The sequence below is a fragment of the Phallusia mammillata genome, chromosome 2 (genome assembly GCF_965637545.1).
Source record: "Phallusia mammillata chromosome 2, kaPhaMamm4.hap1.1, whole genome shotgun sequence".
Lineage (NCBI taxonomy): Eukaryota > Metazoa > Chordata > Ascidiacea > Phlebobranchia > Ascidiidae > Phallusia > Phallusia mammillata.
This window is the reverse complement of record NC_137253.1, coordinates 20,656,271-20,669,067: the sequence shown is the minus strand read 5'-3', so window position 1 is coordinate 20,669,067 and position 12,797 is coordinate 20,656,271. Positions and strand designations below refer to the sequence as shown.

The window sequence follows — 12,797 nt, the reverse complement described above, 5'->3', positions numbered from 1 at the left end:
ACTTGTAGAGCTTATCTAAAAATTTGATTTTGGGTATTCCAAAAACCAATAATGTTTACAGAATATGAAGAAATAATGTTTAAAAGAGCAGTTTCTAAAATAGATGTTTATTGAAAATACGCATGTCGTATGTATATAGGTAGCATCAACAAAAAATAAAATTCTGTAAGAAATTATTTAACTGCGCAGCAACAAAACGGACGAATAGAAAAGAGGTAAAAGGATTAAAAAGCTGATTGCATGTACAAAAACTTCAAATAAACATTCCATTTTTAAGCTACTGACAATGAAAAGGAGAACTAAATCATTTTCTTTTCCCCTTTCCCTTTCTCGGGGTTGTGGATTGCCTGTTTCGACTTTGACTGGTTTTTCTTGCCGACGTGGCAACGGCCCCATCAAGACGGTCGCTTGATCCACTGTTTGACTCCAAGCTTTTTCTTACCGTTTTTTCCCGCTTCTCCCGTGGTTTTCGACTTCTGCTTTCCGACCTGGACGGCGGCAGGTCGCGACTCGCCAGACGAGCTAAAAGGCAAGAAAGTGTTTGTTTGATGAAAAACAAAGTGATTGTTCGTTATTAATTGTATAGGCTCGGGCTGTACTGCGCGTAAAAGTTCCCTAATCCAAAATGTTTCATTTAAATGTATAATTTTAATATTTTTCAAACAAATGTACAAACGTAGAATTTAACAAATAACAAATATTTGCAGCATTCCCTAAAGAAACATATCATTAAATACTCTTTTATTTTTTAATTAATTTGGCAAAATAACTTAACTTGAGTAATATTTCAACCTGTGTTTAAAAAAAGGGACGATTCTTCGTATATACGTATACCTGTAAACTTGGTTGTGACGATGTTTCCGTTGTTAAGCAGAGGAATATAAGAAATATCCTCCAATGGTGATTGACCATCGACACTTGTAGTTGTTTCGTTCGATTCTGGTGTTGGATTATCACGCCGAGTCCGTTTTACTTCGATGAGGACCACATTTTCGCGATCTGTGCTTAAAACTTCATTCGCGTACTTCGTCGTGGTTTGAGTAATGTTTTTCAAGTTTCCATATTCATCTGATAGATCGACTTCAACTACAAAACATGACTTTGTATGTTTATGTGTCCATGATAAAAAAATCACAGTCAAAACAGGTTGTTTTGGACATTTGGTAGTGTACTGAAATTTTATAATATACACCTGTATACAGATATTTTCCATAACGTGGTTGTGGATTTTTTCATCAAACAAGTATATACATTTATGATAAAGCTTTGTTTGGAACCTTTTCAACCACTTACTCTCTTGGGGAAATTCGCAACGCCGTTTGATGTTTTCAAGTAGTAATCTCGTCTGACAATTCGGGTTGAACAAAAGTTGCTTGTTGTCTGAAACAACAAAAAATGACGGTTGCTATGTACGATTTAAAAAAATCCATGCTCTAGCCTGGTAACTGTAGCATGTTGGCGTTGCCATGCACAAAACTGAAACACATAACTCACCTCCGTAGTTGAGTACTATAAAAGTCATTCTCAAACTAAAACTTCTGTGACGGATTCAGCTTGATTGAATTACTGCAAGAAACGCTAAACAAAACTCATAAAAATTGGTATTTGACTTTGACACGGTTTAAGCACACCTTTAAGCCCTTTAATTGCCAGGACAAACACCACAGACCAACCAGCTATTCATCAATCAGCCTTAGAATACCTCGGCTACTTTGTTTTTCCAGTAAACAAAAGAAAGCCTTTGTCAAGCGTTACAGCAGGCTTTTCATACAAACTAAATATTAGTCATAGGAAACAAGTGAGCAGCTGTTGAGGAAATTGAGAACAAAAAATATAAAAATAAAACAATCTATTGTCTTCTTCTCGAAAATTCAATCGCATCTTCGTTGATATTTTCTACTTCGTAAGTTCAGCACATTTGGGAAAATGCAACACAAATGGTATTGCTCTTCTGGCATTATAGAGGCAACATTGCAACTCCCCCTCTGTATTGTAATCTCTCCAATTTTACCGAATTATCTGTACTTGGTAAAAAAATGACAAAACTTTGAAAATACTTCTTTGTTATATGTTAGAACTTTTCCTCTCCACACAGCACGATTTCAATTTCATTGATAAAATGACAGAAATGAAAAAACAGCTCCACCGTAGACACAAGAGCTTTTAATTGCGAAGCTACTGGAATTCTGGCCCCGCGGAATGATTACGGCCCTGTGAGAGATTTCACAATATCACTTCTCGCAATTCAACCGCGTGGCAACAATGGTACAAGTACCTTAGTCGGTTTTCGAGTTGTGATGTCACAAAACAAACAGTTCTGCGTAACAAAGGTAGCATCATTTTGGACCGAGTACAAAAGCTTAAGAGTGATTGGCCATCACAATCCACTGGAAGACCTAAAATCCATTTTACGTTTTTTGTTCCTATAAATCAATAGGTTGTATAGCCTATCGTGCTGGTCAAGGTTTTCTTCTGTTGAACTTGTCCGAGGTATTGGCACAAACAATGAGATGAGATCTTGAAAACATTTTATAGCAATGTAAGCAACCCAGTAAAGGTGCAAACTTATTTTTAAAGTTATATTGACCATGTGTTCGAGTTTATTGCTTGCGAGCGACCACCAGAGGATATTTAAATTTTAAACCATTTTGACTAAACTGCGCCAAAGAATGTTTGCATTGCCTGAAATATCACAATTCTCTACCCGGGGCAGGAACTTGGCCGTATGGTCTGGCGCGCCTGACCCACATACAGACATAAAAAACCCTGATCGGGATTCGTCCCCGGGAGGTTCCTGGGATTCGTCCCCGGCAGGTTCCTGGGTTCGAACCCCGTGAAAAAAAAAAAAAAAAAAAAAAAAAATAAATAAATAAAAAAATAAAAAAAAAAAAAAAATAATTCTCTACCCAAGTAAACAATAATTTGTAAAACATGTAATAAAAAAGTAAAACCCAAAAACCTCTTCAAAAAGCGCATTTTTTCACATTTTCCATTCAACAATCGTCTCATTTTGTTAATTATATATCGCTTGTGTTTATTTATACCTAGTAGATTTGTTTTGCAATGGTTTTAACGATCACCTGATTTTAACAACTACAACAACATTCAATTCATTTTCTGCTAATTGCCATTTTTTTTAAAAACTACACAAATCCCGATACTTTATCATAAATATGCTTTTCCGAAATCTATTTTTTTCGTTGTTATCAAAAATGTTGTAAGACAAAATATTTTGTCGAACTACGCTATTAACAGCACTTATTTCCACCACGCTGCTCGCGTCATATTAGCTCGCCTCAACGCTGACAGGCGATGGCGAGATCCCCTATTAATACTAGTAATCAGATTAAACTTTCATACCCAGTAGTTCAATGACAAAACGAGTCTAAATGCCGGTTAAATTGCTGTAAGTGTTATGTGCGTGTGTAGTTTGCAAGTGATTTGCCACGCTTCAACGGTTTCTCTTTCGGTGTCGAAATGTTGTGTAAACGATATGAAATGTGAATCAGCTGAGATTTCCACTGCGATAAGTGATAGCGATGGATGCGAACTCTTTGGCAAGTAAACATTCGTATCGGTGTTGATGTTCGGATTGTGGAAATGCTTAACTGTGTCTCCAGGCTAAGCCAGGGCGTCTGATGCTTAGGCAATGTTGTTGTTTTTTCAGGGTAAGTGTTTTGTTGCAAGGGGTTTTGACCCGGTAATCCAAAATTGATGATGGTTTCCTTTAAAACTGTTTGAATTTAGGGTTCAGCGAACGTTTGGTCCGTAAACTTGTGAGAGCTGAACGATTACGTGTCATTTGTGTTTAGTTTATGGAGATAAAGTTTGTGTTGCTCTATGTGCGAAAGCACTGGATTTTGCAAAATAATGTTACTGCCTCTTAAACTCTTCCCAAGCCGCTAGTTTTCAACAGAGCGAAAAACATACACGCAATAAACAGGAGCTATGCCCCGCTGTTTTCTCTTAACAGGCCTCTAAGTCGAGGAAACGACACATAAAATGTGTTTTAATAATTGCCAATAGCGGCCATTCCGCAGCGCCGCGTCAGAAAGTCGCAACGGTCACGAGTGAGCAAAGATGCGGGCGCGCGCCTTTCTTCGGCATCGTAAAACTGCGTGTCGACCAAGCGAGGTCATTCTGCTTTCGGCGATATGCTTTCCGCGTACCACCGTCTTACCTCGTGTTTCGTGTTGCTTTCAGACAGTCAGCGAAGATATTAAGTGTAGTCAAGATAATTTTCTCTCCCTTTATATGTGCTTAGCTATTGCACTGCAGTTTTGCGACGGTCAGATTATACTTCTGACGTTGTACTGTCTTAATTTGAGGAATGCATTAAGATACTGATTGAAGCCTTATGTAGCCAGTGGTTAGAGACATTTGTTTTTAGACAAAGAAGATGTTTGTCGAAGAGTAGAATGTCCGAAATGAGTATCACAATTTTTTAAAGATATGCTACTTCAGCGCAAAACCAAGTGAACATATTTTTGTCTCTTAAATGTTTTCCTAGATCCACTCCAGGCAAAATTTTGTTGGAGACTCGTTGGGCCGAGCAAATGATAAGAAAGGTATCTTTATTTGGATCGAGAAAGTGGGCGGCGTTTAGCTAACGGCTTACCGCCGCAAATTCTTGGAATAATCGAATCGGAACAGGCCTTTGTCGTTCGTTCCAGCCAGTAGAAAACGTTCTCTGTCTAATTGATTTCTGACGATTCTACACGTCATACGCTGAGCTATAAAAACTTTCTTAAAGTTGGTAATATATTTTAACCTTTAGTGTCGTTATAGTAAGGTAGACTTTGTTGCTAAATAGTGAAGGTCATTAACAACTAAAGGATGTGATGACTAAGCTGTAAACAGATGACCGGTGTTGACTGTTGAATCAGACAAAGAAAGGATTTCCTTACTTATCTAGGTGTTGTTGTTTCCCGCAGTGTTGTCGATTGATTTAGAAAAGTGCTGTACGACCGGGCACTGAACGCATTGTTGCGGAAAATTTGCTTTTCCTCTTGAGTGACTGGAGTTAATACTTAGCCCATTAACAATTGTATTACAAGTTTCCGAGGACTTCTTGGTTGAAGAGGTTTATCTTGGCCATAACACCAATGTTTCAATCAGTGTCGATTTTCATTTTTGTCAACTTACTTCTGATCAAATGTAAGCTTAGGACTATTTTATGATAAACTACAAAAATTTAGGTTGTTTATTTGAAATTAGAAAACAATTTAGAGTTTTTAAAATGTACTATCGAAACTGTCTATAAATTCTTCGACGGATGTTTTCATAGGCACGTATGCAAGCGAAGACGAAGAACGACCGCCGATAGACTCGTTGGAGGATGATATCGGAGGAAAATGCAGATGTAAGTACAAACAGTTTATGTTACTTTCTCAAAAGCTGATGAACAAGATATCACAATGGCTTATTAGTTCCATGATACGTCATTTAACTGTAATACCATAACAAAGTTAATCCACATGTCAACAAGTATACAGGACTGTGAAGGCTTTTGACATTTCAAAAGAGTGTGTGTACCGGCAAAGGGCAGTAATAGGCGACCGATTTTTCTATTAAACACGTTGACGCTGAATTAAAGCCGATTATACACAACTTATGTTTCACAGAACTGCATTACGTCACACCTATTACGCTCTGTAACCCGAGGCAAATCTAATTGAGTTCTCAGTGATATCAAGTGCTAAATAATTGCTAGGTAACATTACCGATTTTCTATGTTGAATATGGGGCGATGCGACGATTACGTTGATAAACAATTTTGCTTTCACGATAGTGACGTCACCATGTTGTCAAATAGTTTCGTTTCGCTTGAGTACACTTGCTAAATGGTTGTCGTCGTTTCGAATGGCATAACTTGGTACGCGAGTTTTACGTTCAATCATTAATTAGGTAAAGCGATGTTAAAGTGCTGTTATTGTTCATACTGTTAAGTTGTGATCAATTAGAAACAATTTTAGTTGTGATGGTAGCAATATCACCGAAAGACACTTAAAATATCAAAATGCTGTCAATACCACAATGACGTGAATACGTCAAGTAACATTGTCGGTTACGCATATACTGCAAAACCTAATCCCAATTACATGTGCCATTGCCGGTATATTGTACTTTACAGTGGGGACACTTGCGTTCAAAGAAGGTAAAATTTGTGAATCACTTCACTTGTGAGGCAAAGTAAAATTCGTGAATCACTTCACTAGTATGTCACTCTGGTAGACAAAACTCGCCCGTTTCAAACCCACGCTTGTCTACAATGACATTTACTTTATGTTTGTAAACACTCCCAGCCCTTTTTACGGCCTGAAATGTCAAATAGGGAGTTTAAGTAACGCGGGTTGTGTCCCACGTCTTGGTCAAGAAAAGTTCTTTATACTAAACTAACCCACAACGTATTATTGTACGTATTATAGACGGGTAATAGAAGTTGTGCAATATCAATTTTGTCCCCGATTTACGCATCTTTTTACTCACAAGCCTCGAAGACGTGAAAACTTAAGAACGACTGTATGTGCTTTTCGAAAACTACAACTTGTATATACGTTGTTGATTAGTACATTGAATAGCATTTTGTAACTTTTGGTTGAATTTACTTATTTTTATTTGTTGTTTAGGTGAATGGAGTTTGTGGATGAACAACCAAGATTACCACCCACTGATTGGTGATGACAACAGTTATTCGAATTTGCGCCAATCTCACGATTTCTGTCAAGAACCAGTTGACATTGAATGTCGGTAAGTCGGTAAATGTCGGTAAAACTAGACTTTATTTTTTGGGTTGGCGCAGAAATCTGTAAGTACTATAGATTATGCTTGAAAACGCAACCTTAATAATCAGATCCTAAGTACCATACCGCAGATCTCCTAAAATTCTGAATGTTTGAAACCATTAAATTTAACAGTGCACCCAATCTTGTATCACCCCTTGCGGCCCGACAAATACCAAAACCAATGAGACTTTTGATTTCTAATCAAACCTCTACTTGTTTTCTATATCTCAGTTCCTACCGAAATTCGAACGTTGTGTGTTTTCAGGAGCGCAATCAATCCAGACGTTTTGTTTTTCTTCCTGAAGTCAAAAGATGTAGTTTGCAACGTAAGCGAGGGATTAATATGCAAATCGCGGAGATACGACCCCAGCAGGCCTGTGTTACAGCAGTCATTGTACTACTGTGATGATTTTGAGTTGCGGGTAAAATGCTGTGAATGTCCACAGGTAAGCGAGTGTGTAATGGCACAACAAAATTTACACTGACTTGGTCTTCTGTTTAAACAATATATCAAAGACTTTGCACGCGATTTTTTTGTGATTGACTAAGTCATTTTTAGTGTTTATTGGTTCGCTGTGCATTTTATTTAAAAAATGGTCAGTAAATATTTCTCGTCTATCTGTTTACAAGCAATGAAACGGCTTTAATATTGCTTAAAGGCGCAGTTTAAAAGTTTACAACTATCAAGGTTTATTATTCATTCAAGCTATATGTACTGTTTTCCCAAGTGCAAAGCAATGTGCAGGTCGTTATGGTTAAGTGCACAGTGTAGTCAGAGAGTTTAACTTACCAGCATTTTTTCGAAACCCGCTGTAATCCTAGAATATACGAGCGGGCAAAAATTCGACATTCAACTAAACATGAATCATAACCAGTTCGAACTTTTGTTTGTCACATGGCATTTTGGCATGAATTCGCTGCCGAACACGGATGCCCCGGGGCGTTGAAATGCTTCATCCTTCGACAGCTGATTGTTCACCTCAAGTGCGACTAGTGTCAAAACCGACATAAAGTAAATCACCCTACTGGCGTGAACGAGTCGTAAATTCAAAGACTGTTATAGGCCGTTTTTAGGGGAGCTATAATCGATTACATTTATATGTCCAACCTAATCGTCACAAATGGTCTCCTTAATGTACATTACGCAAAAAAACGTACTTAAGAGACTGGTCTAACATAGTTGTGGCGCTAACAACCATAGTCTAATTTTGATTTAACTGCGTATACGCCGTATATAGGCTATAAGCAAAACGCAAAAGAAGATGTGTTGGTAATACAAGTTGTATGTGTTTTGAATGTGGTTGTAAAAATTCTCTACCTTGATTACAGAAACCGTCTTCAGTTGTTCAAACTACTTCAAACCCACTAAACACTGATAATATGACTGCAACCAATATTTTACAAGCTGACGACAATGGAGTGTTTTCACCAAATGTTACAAGCCCCAGCCAACCAACAGGTAGGTCATAACGGTAATTTGTATTCCATTACAGTTTACATCTGTCCCATGGAAACTTATATGATCAGAATCTTTATTCTTTAATGTTGGACCTCGTGTATGTTGTAGACTCACGTATGCTGACAATTTCACTCCTTAGAAATGTCCCCACCAACAAAAGGCTGCAACACAATAAACAAAAGAATTCAAACTATTTTTGTAATAGACGTTTTTAAAAAGTTTTCCTTTGGTATTTGTCAATTTTTAGCATTTTCTTAACTATTTTCTGAGGACAACCTTCCTCTTTTTGAGAAGCAAAATTTTCAATTAGCGAAGTGATTTGTCAATAAACATTTGATGGTTGTTTTTTGCAGAAAAACTCGAGCATGTGCTTCCCCTTTACATCATTATCGTCATCATCTTGGCAGCAGTCATTATTTTTGGCATCATTATTTGTGTTGTACGATGGCGAACTGTAAACAAAAAGACATCGTCAAAGAGTTCTCATCATTACCTGGGTGTAAGTAGCATAAGCAAAATGTTGTAAATTAACCAAACGCCACAAGATAGACAGCAATAACCGAGCATCACAAGGGACCGATTTTTCCTAAATTTAACTATGAACCGTATAGTTAGTTGCAACAAAAAAATACTATCGCAAAAGTGCGACTACATGGCTTGTTTTCTAACCCCTTATCAATACCACGATCCGAAAACAAAGAGAAAATGTTTTTTGTCGTTTCAGGGAAACTTAAGTCACTACCAGCAACGACCAGTTTCATTCACCGAGGTCGACAATCACATCAGCGAACCATCATCACTTTCTCGCTCGTCACTAGGTGGCAGTTACCGACCAGAAAGGTTTAATAACTTCGACAGGGGACAGCTCATGTTTCTGCAAAACGAAAAACGAGAACAACAGGACTTGGTCAACTCATCACGTGCCAGTGCTGATTCGATGCCTCGTTTCCATGATGATGTTCCTCGCCGGTGGTTTCCCGACGAATACGAAGGAAGCTTAGAAAAACAAGGCGCCAAGCCAACTGGGAAAAAATGGCTTTCTAGGGCCTTTGCACCTGCTCAAAAGAACACTCCTTTTGTGGAAGATAGTCACGAATCCTGAGTTCTAACCTTTCGAGAGATTTGAAACTCGTTTGATTAACGTGTTGCCTTGCCATGCAGTGTACGCTATACCGTTTTATACGCCAGACCAAAAGCATGTTTTCGGTCGTTTATTTAAAAGCATGTTAGATCTAAACCAGGACATCGCACGTGTCAAATTATGCTGCCTTATATGTAAATTAAAACATTCTGCGCATAGCAGTCCGTAAATGTTTTTGATCTGACTTTTTCAACAGCCATATGTGCCCTTTTTTCAAGACTTCAACGGAAAACCAAGAAATTCGACAACCTTTGTTTTAAAAGTTAGAAAGTTTACTGTTCGCAACGTTTTGCCGTTTAAGAAAACGAGCATATATTTATTTAGTTTTAAAACCGCCAGCTTCCCCTTGTAACAGGCAAACAAGCTTACTTCCATAATTAACTATGTAAACGACATAATCATTTGACAAAGAATACACGCCCAAATAATAAATAAAAAGCAGGAACTACCTTACGCCGGTGCTTGGCTGAGGTTTTCTGGCTATTGTGATGTCACAAAAACACGACGTACCAAAATAATTTGTAGATTATTTTTGCTCATTCAAACTGGACCTGGACGTAAGTGACGACCTGGCATGAAAAAATGTGTTTTCCATTTCTTCGACCAAAAATGTTATTTGTTCAGAGGGTCAGTTAAGACATAGATGAAGATCCTACGCCTTGCCATACGGTGAATGCTTGACGACCGGCTAATTCGGTACAACGCCTTCAATGACCTGGCGTACTATGATGTTCACATGATGAGTATGATTTTAAAACTTACTCTGAAATTTCATCTTTGTCGCGAGAGTCCATCAAGAGCTTAAAGTTATTACCATTTTAATTGCGCGACTTAATAAAGGTAAATTAAATTGGAGTTAAGAATGTATACACGATTCTGTAGTGCTGTTCTCATATTATTAAATTGCTGTGCACTAAAATTGACCACGTACGTTGTTTCTAAAGGAAAAGATTATTTAATGTTTAATGCAGTGCACCGGAATGCACCGGAACCGATGCATTGCAGTGAAATTAAAATTTGAACTTAAGCGAATGGTTTGTACGTTGAATCCACAGACAAACCTAAAAATTCTGTGCAAAACGTTGTTATTTAGCAGCCAGCAGTCCTTTCCAGAGTTGTAAACGGGCCTGAAAGTGGAGCCCGAACCCGAATCGTTATTGAGAAGCCCGGTTTAGGCCCGAACATTTGATTGACAGGCCTATATACTGAAGCCTCAGGAAAGACCAAAACAACAAACACAATAGACCAGTGGTTCTCAAACTCGGTTTTCGGGGCCGCATGCGGCTCCCAACTACTTATTTTGCGGCTCAAACCAGACATCAGAAAACCACCAAACATTGCTATTTTAGCTTTCAAAGTCATACTGTTTAGTGATTTTCTCAAGGTTTCGTTTTTTTGCGGCTCCCTACACACTCAAAAACTACCATTTGGCCCCGACAATAAAAAAGTTTGAGAACCACTGCAATAGACAATTGATCATGAACAAGGCGTTTTAGGGCTTTTTTATATTAGGTCAGGTCTAGCAACTGACTAATTAGCTAGATAAATGTATTTAAAAAAATACTAACACAGAGTGTAAAGTCCGGTCCGAATGGGTTCTGTTTTTTCGAAGAAACCTAAGCCTAATTCGGCCCGAACCCGGCCCGTACGCGGCGAGAAAAGCCTTGGCCCGACTTACGACTCTGGTCCTTCCTAAATATTTATAAAGTTCGATTTGAATATATACACATCGCCAAACGGGCATATTTCTTCGAAGTCTTTCGGCAACACAAAACTTCTTGTGTGCCGATTTTTACGACTTTTTTCATCCCACCATGGAGACTTTCCTTTTGCAGAGCACGCTTTGTCGGTGAAGAGTTGGCCTAACATCAGGTGATTATAGTGCAGCACGATTGCAAAAACTAAAATATCAATGATAAACTTTTTATGGCACGTTAAGTAGCCTATAACTCAACATTCTAAGTAGCAATGCGACAAATAGTTTTGCCCATTATCCTTGCGTCCAACTTGGACGTGGTTTGAACTTGACATCTTACACGTCGATAGATTTTGGTCGGGGCCTTGTGCGGCCTCACTATTTTCAAACAACTCTGGGCCTACTCTCGTTTCACCACCTTGTAACGTGAGCCATATATATGGGTTATGTTGAGCTTGAGCAGCAAACACATAGCCTATGCGTAGGCGTGACATAGGCCACTGCACCTACCTGATGTTTGTTTTAAAATTTTTAGTTGAAAATAAAGTTTAAAAAATGAAAAAAAAATGAACATATCTAAAGGAAACTCGTTTTTCGCCAAACGGTAAAATCTTCAGGCTCAAAAAACTTACTCCATTACACAACCGTTTAATGCCTATATGCAAGAAGGCAATATTTTTTCAGCTCATGTCTTTCTAAATGCTGTGGCAACTAGTACATACGACATGACTAATTTATGGTCCATCATCAACATCTTGACATTTTGTTGACGTCATAAGAATGTTCCACATGAATGCTAACAGGCATAGTACATTGAAGTCGCAGAAACAAGCACGGAGTATTTTTTTCGCCGGCTAAACTTGGAAACAATTTAGTTTTTAAACTATCCCAACAAACATAAAATACAGCGCATAATTTTTTGTTTGTAAACAAGTTATACGTGAAGGCCAGTATGCATAAAGGGATAGGCGTCCAAAACAGTTTCTGAAGGAGGAGGTTTTATTGTTTGTCTCCCGTCTTTTATGAAAGACTGTCTCTGTCTGTCAAAGCAAACGCTGCCAGTGCCAAGCGAGTGGGACTGTGATCTGGTGATGAAAGTTTATAGATTTAAGCACGGCGGTTATGGCAGGATAATTAATAACTAACGTTTGAATTGTTTCAAGTTCAACGATACGATTGAGTCACAAGAAGTGTATAGTAAAAAAATAATAATATCGTAGCAGACCATCGTACGTACTCGCGTTAGCGAATCGATTTGTTTTAGATTTGTAATAGTTTATTCTACTAGTTTGTGCCAATATAAAAACCAAGCATTAGGTATTACTATAGTAATTGTATACAAGTTTAGATAGCGTATTGCAAACCAAAACTGTTATTCCTTAGCTAAATAGAAAAAAGGTCACCATTCGGTCCATTATGTAGTTTGTTAAAGAAAGATACAACCTTAATTGTGTTTAATGATTTCATGGTCGTCTTGTTTTTCGCCATGCATTTTATATTGAATTTTGTTGCATTGTTTACTTTATAACGTCAATTGTCAATGTTAACCAAAATGCCACTGAGTGTTACATATTGTATATTCGTCTGTTTCAAGTTAATATTTTCACTTAAAAACGTTAAATTTAATAAATTCAGAACAATGTTAGTCAGGTTTTTCACATACTTGAAATGACACATACTTTTCCTCAATTGCCTTCTAAAACATTATTTGCCACC

The 12,797-nt window shown here is 37.8% G+C and overlaps 2 protein-coding genes across 2 annotated transcripts; one reads left to right on the top strand and one right to left on the bottom strand.

Moving 5' to 3' along the window:
* Positions 1–162: 162 nt before the first annotated feature.
* Positions 163–1,755, bottom strand: LOC145214083 (uncharacterized). Its single transcript, XM_080082534.1, has 4 exons — positions 1,495–1,755; positions 1,294–1,380; positions 835–1,086; positions 163–522 (listed from the first exon to the last, which is right to left on the bottom strand). The coding sequence occupies exons 1-4, from the start codon at positions 1,520–1,522 to the stop codon at positions 305–307; spliced, it is 585 nt and encodes a 194-aa protein (XP_079938660.1). The 5' UTR covers positions 1,523–1,755; the 3' UTR covers positions 163–304.
* A 3,018-nt stretch (positions 1,756–4,773) lies between these two features.
* Positions 4,774–9,555, top strand: LOC145212571 (uncharacterized). Its single transcript, XM_080080739.1, has 7 exons — positions 4,774–5,157; positions 5,288–5,362; positions 6,630–6,750; positions 7,051–7,231; positions 8,115–8,244; positions 8,598–8,743; positions 8,969–9,555. The coding sequence occupies exons 1-7, from the start codon at positions 5,106–5,108 to the stop codon at positions 9,344–9,346; spliced, it is 1,083 nt and encodes a 360-aa protein (XP_079936865.1). The 5' UTR covers positions 4,774–5,105; the 3' UTR covers positions 9,347–9,555.
* Positions 9,556–12,797: the final 3,242 nt, after the last annotated feature.